Here is a 12109-nt window from a genome sequence, read left to right as displayed (position 1 = left end):
CGGTATAGGATTACTAATGCTTTCACCAGCCAAGAAATAGGACTATCGCAGTACACCTACCCCATCGCCAAGCTGATGGATAAATATGTGCACCTGCGTCAACTCCCTATCCCGCTCATAGACGGTGCCACCCCGACCCTGCTGATAGGCTCCGACCATGCAGACCTCATAGTCCCGATAGACCGGGTCCATACAGGACCCAGAGGTTGTCCTGCAGCAGTCGAGACCCGCCTAGGATGGACACTACAAGGCCCCCTCGCCAAGTCTCTTAACCGAACAGCAGCCACTAGCTGCCTCCACTCCAGAGCGACAGAAGAAGACACCACACTCCTGCAGCATGTCGAGAGGCTATGGACACTAGAGACAATGCCCTTTAAGAACGAAAAGAAAGACATTCGTTCTAAGGAAGATATTTACGCTATAGCCCTCCTCGAGCAAGGGACAAAGAGAGTCACAGTCAACGGAGTGATGAGATACGCAACTCCACTCCTGAGGCGAGAAGGAATGCCCACCTTTCACGCCACAAAAGAGGCGACGGAGCGGTATCTATTGAACACAGAGCGGCGCCTAGCCAAAGACCCCGCTCAAGAGGCTGTGTACCGCGCTGAGATTAACAAGCTAATCACAGCGGGACACATAAAGAAAATTGACATTAAAGAGGCCAATCAGACGACCGAATCATGGTACGTGCCGCACCACAAGGTCCACCACAGCGGCAAGGATCGTATTGTGTTTAACTGCAGCTACCAGATCGGATCACAAAATCTGAATAAAGAGCTCATGGCCGGCCCAACACTCGGCCCCTCTCTACTAGGCGTGCTACTACGCTTCCGCCAGGACAAGGTGGCTATCAGCGGAGACATCAAAGGGATGTTCCTGCAGGTGAGACTAGTGGAGGAGGACAAGCCCCTGCTGCGGTTCCTATGGAGAGAGAGGATCGGAGATGAGCACCCAGCCATCTATCAATGGGAAGTCCTCCCTTTCGGAACCACATGCAGCCCATGCTGTGCTACGTTTGCACTACAAAAACACGTCGCAGAGGACCCAGCAGCAGATGAAGAGGTCCGACAAAGTGTGACAAATAGTTTCTACGTGGACAACTGTTTACAAAGCGTCTCGACGCCAGAAGAAGCCGAGGCTCTCCTACTCAAGCTCCGCGCCTCCCTGATCAAAGGCGGCTTTGATCTCAGGCAGTGGGCCAGCAGCGACCCGCAAGTACTGCGCAGCCTCTCCCCCGAGGACAAGGCAGCGAGCAGCGACACCTGGATGGCGACCATCCCAGGGGAAGCCCAAGAAATGACACTAGGACTAGTCTGGCGCTTCAAAACAGACTCGCTCCATTATAGACACAAACCCCTGACCAAGGAGCAGGGAAGGTCGACGGCAATACCGACCACCAGACGGAGTGTATACAGAACACTCGCCAGACAATATGACCCGTTGGGATGTATTCTACCTTACACCACCAGGGCAAAAATGATTGTAAGAGCGCTATGGGACAAGGACCAGGGCTGGGACGATCCCATACCCGAGCACCTTGCATCCACATGGAGAGAGTGGGAGACGGAACTCCGCTCACTCCCAGGTGTTAATATACGCCGCAGCTACTTCCCACCCACAGTGAGGCCAGAGACATGCAAGATCGACCTGCACGTATTCAGCGACGCCTCCGAAGTAGCCTACGGTTCGGTGGCCTACTTGCGTGCCCGAGAGGAGGGAGGAGAAATACATACTGCTTTCATCCTGGCTCGCTCAAGAATAGCCCCACGAAAGCAACAATCTATCCCACGTCTAGAGCTCTGCGCAGCCCTAGCAGGAGCGCAGCTCGCCACGTTAATCCAACGTGAACTCACCATCCCGGTGCAAAGAACAATCTTGTGGTCAGACTCCACGACCGTACTCACATGGATCCGGTCTGATTCGTGCAGATACAAGGTCTTCGTGGGAGTCAGAGTCACCGAGATTCAAGAGTTAACAGAAGTAGCGAGCTGGAGGTATGTGGACACCAAACACAACCCAGCTGACGTCATCACCCGGGGAATGTCCCTGGATGACCTCACCCGTCACAACCTCTACAGTGAAGGACCAGAGTTTCTCAAGCTCCCCGAAGAAGAGTGGCCTACACCCACCCCACGGGAGGCGAGTAAAGAGGAGGCCGAAAACAAGAAACCTATGTTCTGTGGATTGAACACACTCGTCTCCACAGACCCCGACATAGACGATTGCCTCACCCTACAGAGTGCGCAGCTAAAGACATTTCTGTGGCACCACCCAGAGGTTCAGCCCACGACTGACATTTCAGCAGCTGACTACGAAGAAGCAGAACTTCTTCTACTACAACGAGCCCAGAGAGACTCGTTCCCCGATGAGCTAGCCTGTCTACAGGGAGCAAAGCCAGTCCCATCAGACAGCAGACTGCTCCACCTAGCCCCCGAGAGCGACGCCCATAGTCTCATCAGAGTGGGTGGTCGTCTGCGGAGAGCCCCAGACTTACCGGATGACGTCAAGTACCCGATAGTCTTGAACAGCCGACACAAGGTCACAGAGCTGATCATAAAGAAATACGACGAGGATGTGCACCACGCAGGGGCAGAGAGAGTCTTCGCGGAGATCAGACGTCGTTATTGGATACTGCAAGGGAGAGAAGCAGTGCGGCGCTTCCAGCGAACCTGTCTAGACTGTCGTAAGTGGCGAGCCCAGCCCAGTATACCCCGGATGGCTGACCTAGCTCCCTGTCGCCTCCGACTCTGCGACAAGCCTTTTCACTCCACCGGTATGGACTGTTTCGGCCCGCTGTATATAAAGAAAGGAAGAGGAACCGAGAAGCGGTGGGGTATTGTATTCAAATGCATGACCACCAGAGCGATACATATCGAACTCCTTCCAACCATGAGCACAGACTCATTCCTTATGGCCTTCCGAAGATTCACATCACGGAAAGGAAGACCGTCTGCATTGTTGTCTGATCACGGGACAAACTTCAAAGGCGGAGAAAGAGAGCTGAGAGAGAGCTTCCAAGCTATGGGCCCAGAACTTAAGACCCACCTCGCTCCATCCCAGATTGACTTCCAGTTTAATCCCCCGAACGCACCTCACTTCGGTGGAACTTGGGAACGAGAAGTACGTTCCATAAAGACAGCCCTGTACGCCGTGCTTGGGGCCCAGACCGTGGCGGAAGAAGTCTTAATGACAGTCCTCACGGAGATCGAGGGAGTATTGAACTCAAAGCCCCTCGGTTACGTCTCAAGTGATGTGGCAGATGTCGACCCAGTCACCCCCAACACACTCTTGATGGGGCGGCTGGACCCCGCGCTACCCCAGACAATGTACAGGCCTGAAGAAGCGAACGGCCGAAGAATGTGGAGGTACAGTCAAGTACTGGCTGACAAGTTTTGGAACAGCTTCCTACTCCACTACCTACCGTCTCTACAGACCCGCCAGAAATGGGTGAAAGAGAGAGACAATTTGACAGAAGGAACAGTCGTCATGATTATCGACCAGTCACTACCCCGAGCTATGTGGCCGGCCGGCCGCGTAAGCAAAGTGATCACCGGTGCCGATGGAAAGGTCCGAGCAGCTGAAGTGCTCGTCCAAGGGCGGACCTACACCAGACCCGTGGCGAGGCTAATAGAACTGCCAAGGCTCCCTGATACTATCGATGACGACCATGACCCCATGACTTTGTGAACTGACTGACCCTCACAGCGGACATTGAGTAGTGGACAGTGCGGTTAATCTGTCTCTGCTTAGCTAATTAGGTGGGACTAATTAGGGTGCGGCTGTTACGAAGGATCAGATTAAACCGAATATATATATTTATTTATTGATATATATTGAATAGTATTTGTATATCGTTTTATATCCCTTGTATATTCCTTGTACATATACACGGAATATCCCTTTAGCCTACTATAGCCCATAATAGTTCATTCTCTTATTGGACAAAAGGACCAGGCGCCAGGGGACCAGCCCCTGGCGTCAAGTTCAAAGGTACCGACGAGACATGTCCGTACTAGCCCCGGCTCCGCTCAGGGATACGGCTACCGAAATGAGAGTGGCACTATTTGTTCACCGTGCATATAAATATGGCGCAAGTAAATGTAGAAATCCTTTAGTCCTTTACCCTTCTACCCAACTTAGTAACAGAACGTGAAGCCTCACCCACGATACCGCGTGCGGTGTAGTATGGCCTGTTTGGCCTTAGAATAGCATCGAGACCTCGTGCGAATTAATAGCTGAATTGTCAGAGTTTGGCACTGTACCGTCGAGTGCGACGTATTTCTATTAAGTAATAATAGTCTATCGTGTATGGTGCATCGTGCGGTTAGAGTTCTAAAGTGACCAGCATCTCCAACGCTTCCTCGTGTTATCTAGAGTCTTAACCAGGCTGGGCCGACCACATGGCGCCTTCATCCGAGGAGATCTAGACGAGGACCGAGGGACATGTACACTGGATTACCTACCCGACGACTGCTGAGCCCTATGCGGCTGGAATATATTTGCTTTGGTACTGTGATTTGTGGAGCGGATAATCGCCGACGCCTGCGAGTGTTGGATTTACCCCCGAGAGGAGTCAAGTTGAGTCGGCGCTCAGAGAGACTGAGGTCGCCTAGCTTCTTCTTCATTGTGGAGCTACAGCCTACAAGAGAACCAAGGTGTATGCATCTGCGGATCAAGAGTCTACTGCACTGTCTTCTGTACTTGAAGTCTCCCTAGATATCGTTGACCAGACGGTCTACTACCGACGGCTCTCCTACCCCCCCTACCGGCTTACAACCGGGAGGACCCCTTCCAGAATATCCTGCTATATCATTAAGAGTACCATAGATCTAATTCCCTAAGAGCCAGGTTGTATACTTGCTTCCTGCGTAACCAGAGATTGGACATTCAGTGTTGATTTGCCTACGAGTACTCATTTGCCTTACAAGTGCATTCAAATCATAAATGTAATAGTAAATATCATATGTACCTTTTGCTATATTAAATATTTGATTATTACCCTTGTGTGGAACCGATTTCATTGTGGGAAAGTGTTCATCATATTTAGATATCGTGTACTGTATGGCCAGTAGTTAAAGTACATAAAGCGGTAGTGGTTTAATGATACCATACTTATCAATACAGTCAGGGAATTGTACCCCTCAGTTACACTGATGTAAACAAGATGAAAGTCTTTCTCTGGTCTGCATCCCCTTAACAATTGTGTGTATTAGGGCGGCTACGTGGCCTAGTGGGCAAGGCGCTCGCCACGAATACTGGAGACGCTGGGCTCGCCTGTTCGAGCCCAGCGCTCCACATTGCTTTCAGTTTAGCTGGTCGTCCGTACTAATACACATTGGCCGTATTAGGGGGTGGGAAACTGATGGGTGGGGATCGGGCATTGTGGACAGCGACTCCTACAGGTCGGTTGGTGCGCCTGCGCAGTAGAATCAGGAAGTGTCGGGGGCAGCATGAGCCTCCCACGCGTTACTCCTCGCCACTGAGATCGAGCTGCGCAGGTGAAAAGATGCGACTGCTGTTACCTCAAGTACCGGAGGGGACTTGTGCTATGTATGACTTAGTCCACATTGCAGCCGGCTTGTGGGAGGCAAGAAACAGCATTCGTGACAGGGGAGGGTTGAATTGGATGATACGAAATTGGGATGGGAGAAAATAGAAAATGGGAGAAAAAGTGAAAAAAAAAAAGAAAAAAAAGTGTATTGAGCCGTACTGTACTGTACCCATTCTGCAATCTGTTAAATAAAGTTTTCAATCAATCAAGTATGTACGTACGTACCCTGAAGGCGGCCAGGATGATGCGAGTGACCTTCTCCTTGACAGACTCCTGGAGGATGTCGGACAGCGCTGGCACCACGTTGTAGCGCCTCAGCTGCTCGCAGAGCTGGGGGCTGAAGGCCAGCAGCCAGACGCAGAAGATCATCTGGTATTGGAGCTGGAAGCCACACTTGTTGCTCAGCACGGCGGTGATGCTGGAAGGAGAGGCATACGGACCAGGCAGGTGGCGGGGAGGCATCAGTATCAGCCAGCTGGTTAATACTAATTAGCTGTTTAATACTAATGCTAAATAGGCCTAACTACTTACCCGTATAACTCAATACAATAGTGCTGTATATACCGTTGTTCTACGTTTAAATATTTACCGCATATATATATATATATATATATATATATATATATATATATATATATATATATATATATATATATATATATATATATATATATGTATACTGTATATCCATATCTGTCTGAATATATCTGCATATAATCCTACTGCTCCTATAATACACTTATAATACATACAATATAATTCTACACCTGCATATATAACCCATATAACTCTGTATGATAGCATATACAATAATGCTGTATATATATATTTATTCTTACCGTATATATATATATATATATACATATATATATATATCCACATCCGTCTGTACATACCTACATATAATCCCTTTTACATATCTGTAGATACTATATACATACTATGTACATATCCCTTACCTATTCTTACTAGTTACGCTGCTGGCCAGTACAGGGATTAAAGCAAAAAAATATCTCCTGACTGAACTTTTTTCCAGGCCAAGTCATATTCAAGAGAATGTAGCGTATATCAGCTTATGATTTATGGCAAAGTCAATTCCGCGGGGTGCGATATAGCCTAGGTGTGTAATGTGTATCCTATTTAATTTTCTAAATCCGTAGCCTACAGGGTTAATTTAAGGTAGGTCGGTCTTTAGAATTATTGTGTTTTTTACGTTAGAAGGCTATAATAGCCTAATAATAACAACAACAATAATGTGTTTTCAGCTGATTTTGCATGACAGTGCCTGCTGCAGAAAAGATTAATCACTATCAGGCTAAATCCAAACTTTTATTTGATTGCAATCTTGATTAGGCCATTTCAACTAGCTATTTCTAATGCTTGCTGCACATTACCTCATTCAGCGCAGCGGGCCTAGAGCTTCTTTGTTCCTACTGTGCCACCGCTCTAAGAGATAGGAATGCGTGGCAGTGTTTGCAGGGCTATATCTATATTCTATAATATTATAGCTATGGATACAATACTATGGCTCATTTGACATCAACTATCCATCGTTCAATTTGTGAAAAATAGATTTGTTCATGTATACGTTCGCGTGTTATACCGTGGTGAATATAAGTATAGTTTCAGAGTGATTCTGGCTAATTCCAGAAAACGGCGCTATGGAGGAATACGTGAATTTTACTAAAAGCGTTGGCGTTGCTCGTCTGGACACGCTACCATTTCCAAATCAAATGTATATAATAGGTATTATGTTTCATCATGAATGTATGAAAGGGAGGGGGGGGTCAAAGGTACACATTTTTTTGATGCTTTGATCGCCACCAACAGCATACTTTCTGGAGTACGTTACACATGGTCGTTGCAATCGATGTGAAATCATGGTTGGATCAAAGCAGGATTGATGTCATATAGTCCTTACCTTCACTAGAAGGTACCCCAAAAAGAATATTCCAATTGTCTGATCGTGATTTCTAGTATTGGTGTCCATTATGTCGCCAACATAATCCACCACAACACATGTATTGGACGCATTTCAATGCCATCGAGTGAACCGCTAGACTCGCCTGACCAAAAAAACTGCGCCCGGAGTGAATTAAACCTAACACCGGGTGTGAAAAAAAGGTTTCGAAGGGTGGGCAATACTGCCACCTACCCCGGATGCGGCTGGTATTGCACTCTAGCTATCTCATGACTGGTTCCCTATGGTAACCCCGAGGTCCGTGTGAGAGAAATTAATAAAAATATCGAATAAAAGAAATAACGATGAAAACCTGACTATACTCTGGTCTGGCGCTGAACGTTTGGCGAGTTAACCCGCCTTTCCTCGGGTCTGGTGCTGATTGAGTTAAGACACTCGTATAGGCTAATTTGCTTGTGTGACGTTTATAGATGTAGGCTATATAGTTAGGCCTAATAACGTCGGCTTGTGTGCCTAATTGTGAGCTCCCGCACAGATGTGATGGAATTCAAGTTCAAGTTTGTATTGATCACATAGGCAGGCTACACATGGCGTAGGCTACATGGCAGTGAGATTAATTGTTCTTGTATGCTCTCTTGTATTATTGTTATAGGCTATTGTCAAGAAAGGACGGGTAGGCTAGGTTATAGCCTATAAATATGATTTAATGTTTTCATAAGCGTTATGCGCAAGTTACTGTCGCATAGTTGTAGCCGATAAAGGCCTAAATGTAGGCTATGCTATTATATATAATTTATATAGGCTACCTAATACAGACATCAAAATAGATTGTATGCCGTGGCGGCTGGGTGGCGTAGCGGAGATTGCGCTAGTCACCAATGCAAGAGACTCCGGTATCAAATCCCAGTCTCAGCATTGCCTTCGGCTTGGGCCGGCCGTCGTAATGGCTCATTGGCAGAGTCAGGGGGTGGAAGTCGATGGGTGGGGATTGGACGTTGTGGACAGCGACCCCTACAGGTCGGTTGGGAGACGCCTGCACAGCAGAGACAGGAAATGGCGTCGGTAGTGTGAGCCTCCCATGCGTTACACCTCGCCAATGAGAGTCCGCGCTGTCTGGTGAAAAAGTGCGACAGGCTGCCTCCTCGTGTGCCGGAGGGAACACGTGATGCAAGGCTTCTACTTGTATCACTGTACATTATTAATACTACAACTCTGTACATACATTTGATTATGCAATAGTACTAATTTATATACTTTATACCCAGTTTAATTACCTGTACATTGTATATCACTATTGCACTTTGTTACATTGTGCTGTATGACAACCAATTTGAATCTAATCTAATCGGTCACAGCTGTGTACCTGGAATCCAGTTGTCCAGACAAAACAAAGACCATAAGTTAGCCTACAACATTCGCCTCTCCAAGGGATATTTCACTTTAGTAGATCTTCAAAATTAGCAGTCTTACCTCTATCTAAAGCCACTGCAGTGCAGTCCCACCATTCCTCAACACCACCATTCCTCCCAGGTGTCAAGACTCCTCATTCACTTGCATTAATTTTGAGGACCAGGTCTAAAGATACTACGGTACTTCTGAATTATAAGCAAACAATAATACAGCAATACTACTCTGTGTAATATATTTTTCAGAGTCAAAAGGTACTTATTTTTTGGAGCTAATGTTGCCATTCTCAAATGATGAGTATAGGAAGTTAGGAACTATTCCTCACTTGAGGTGTCAACTGTCATTGTTTCACAGGAAACTTTCTTCCCTGGAAGGCAGCAGGTAACCATGGTAACCACTCCCTGAACATTCTATGCAGGGCAAAGATACACAGCACACTCAAACCTACAACAAATTGAGGTAATAAATCTGTAAACACATATGAAATGCTAAAACAAACGTGTACCTTTGACGCAGAATTTATGTTAAGTGTGTTTAGTTGAAATATGCACAGAGTAAGCTTGTTTATATGATAGACTAGGTGGCCAAAATTAATGGAAATTAACCTGGAAGAAGTTGTGGTGTTGGCAGTGGTTGCTAGGTTTACTGGTAGGTGTCTTTAGATAGGTAAGACTGCTGAAACTTGACAAGTTTTACTAATATGAAGTAAAACTTGAAGTGAAATATCCCTTTGTCTTTTACTAATGGATCCACTATATTTTGGATAATGGTCGAGTCCCCCCCCGAACGATAACAGTCTGACGCTCAAGGTCACGGCACTGCGCTGTGAAGGACCACCCTGGATGTTCATACTGGTAGCTGGAAGCTTTAAGGCTGCGTTCACACTGCAGGCAAAAAAGTGGCCCGAATCATAAATATTTCCATTTACCGTATATGTCACTCAAACAGTGTGAACAGCATCTTTTCAATTCTGATTTGGGCCGCTTTCATATGTGGTCCTAAATCAGATACAGGTCTGATTTATTTGCAATGTATTCACTCAGTGATACAGGTGATACTTCTGTACAGGTAAAGCATGAGGGGACGTATCATAACTAGGGATGCACGATAATTATCGGTGGGATTTTTTTTTTCACAACTGAGGTAGGTAGATTACATTTTTAGAGACTAAAGTACCGAAAAAAGGTACCGTTGGGTACCGGTATCGATTCACAGGTACCGGTACCGTATCGGTTCAAATGTGAACGGTACCCATCCCTACTGACAAAGCACAATACCTGTTGGTTTTTAGTTCACTCATTGTTCAGGGAAACACATTGTTAATGACATTGACGGATTGTGAATTTTGTGATTGACTCAAATTATATTTATTTGGAAAAATACATAGTCACTTTATTTGAAGAGTCAAAACTGTTCTCTTGGCTTTGTTTTGTTCATAGTAGTAACGCTCATGTCATGATAAATCTGGTTAGGTCAACACTACAGGAATATACATAAAAAAATAAAAAATTATAATACAATAAATATATATATATCGGTTATCGGTATCGACCTTGAGGAGCAGAAAGTTATCGGTATCGATATCGGGGTCAAAAAATCAATATCGTGCACCCCTAATCATAACCGCTGTGTTTGAAAGCATATTGAAAGAAGAAATGTCTCTCTTTCACCTCCTCCTCGCCCCCATTATCATCTGCTCATGAATTAGTTGGCCTCCACTGCAAATCAACTTAACCTCTTAATCCCTAGCCCTATTTTCTGAAAATCCACCAAAAAATACATACCTAATAAATGGAAGATTGCTCCACTTCTACAAGGTCCATTTACATGTTCTTGGTATCTAGGGACATCTAGGGATCTCAGAAATATTGTGTCTGTTTACTAGGCTTGAGTAAATTGTGATGAACCAAAGGAGAATATACATTTTCTTTTTAATTCCCCCCCCCCCCCATCTTTGACAGTGAATAACACCATGCTAAAAATGACCACACATGAAAAATTGCCACTGAGCTCATTCAGCACCTTCTTGAGATCATGTGTACAAAAAATCCGGACACATGCAACTTGAAATATCCTTATAGAATATAGAATATCAGGCCTATAAATTACCTTATTATGGCCAAGTCATACATCTATGGATCGGGCCAAATCTCGCCTTTCCAATGGCACAGTTCAATCTGGATTTAGTATCACCAGGCGTGATTCACAAACCGTGAATGAAATCTACTGTAATAACAGTTACTTTTTTATAATGTAAATCTCTCCGCCATTTTTCATCAGATTGCAACACCGTTTTTTGCTAGACGTTCACAGAAAGGTAGAGAAACTAACTGCGTTCTGTTTTATGGAAATAACGTTCAGGTTTGTGGGATATGAAAAATAAAAGAAATTAAAAAGTGAATCTAGAAGTCAGATGATTGACCGGGGGCTGGCGTGAGCAAGGAAATGTAATTTTTTATCATTTGAAAGCCCATCGAAAGTCCTGGGTCTCCTCTCCTCACAGGAGTACAAAACAAATGGCGTCACTTCCTCGCGTCAATCCTCACCTATAACTAATATTTCACTAATAACACTTAAAATCATTGGTAAACAAACGTAGTGCTGAAAATATACACTTTGACTGCTGTTTTGACAGGTTAGGGTCTCTTTACTCTTGGCTACATTTGAAGAAAAAAAAACACAACATTAATTCATACATTCTGTGAGATGGATTTATGGCGTGATGTTATTGTCGGTCCGGTATCGGACCGCTCGGGCTTAAGAGGTTAAACCATAAACTGTGACTTCAGTGTCCTTCATGTTTACCAAACAAAAAAGATAAATTAAACTGAGCATTAAATGGGGATTGAGCACCAAGGCTTGCGGTGTGAATGCAGCAGAACCGGGGGAGTTAGGAACATCACACCACAGAAGGATGATTCATTAAGTGTTCTAAGAAGAGGAGCTCACCAGTTGACACCATCAGCCTCCACCCAGGCGAACCTGTACTCATTGACCCGCAGCATCAGCTGGAGACAGCCAGCCACGCACTGGACATACTGAGAGCTCTGCAATACACAGACACAACGTGTTAAACAACAACAACGGCAACAACAGGAAAATAGGTGTAGTTATTAGCAATGCAACCAGGGACACAAGCAGACATGTTTGGAAGGTTAGGCTTCATTAGAGCAGCTCATTCTGAAGGATTACGTCGTTGACAAGCAAAGAGAGACACGACAGGTGAGAAG

General features: G+C 45.5%; 1 protein-coding gene across 1 annotated transcript in view; it reads right to left on the bottom strand.

Annotated features, from left to right (window-relative positions):
• The window catches only part of atp6v1h (ATPase H+ transporting V1 subunit H), a 121897-nt gene that overhangs the window by 80957 nt on the left and 28831 nt on the right, over positions 1–12109 (bottom strand). Inside the window, exons 8-9 of the mRNA XM_084327963.1 lie at positions 11829–11926; positions 5777–5969 (exon numbers count right to left, since the gene is read on the bottom strand). Of these exons, the coding sequence (XP_084184089.1) occupies positions 5777–5969; positions 11829–11926 (291 nt within the window). The remainder of the gene's footprint in view (positions 1–5776; positions 5970–11828; positions 11927–12109) is intronic.

The sequence above is a fragment of the Notolepis coatsorum genome (genome assembly GCF_963971535.1).
Source record: "Notolepis coatsorum genome assembly, chromosome: 13".
NCBI classification, from domain to species: Eukaryota; Metazoa; Chordata; class Actinopteri; order Aulopiformes; family Paralepididae; genus Notolepis; species Notolepis coatsorum.
Note: the sequence above shows the minus strand (reverse complement) of the source record. Positions and strands in the feature narration are given on the sequence as shown.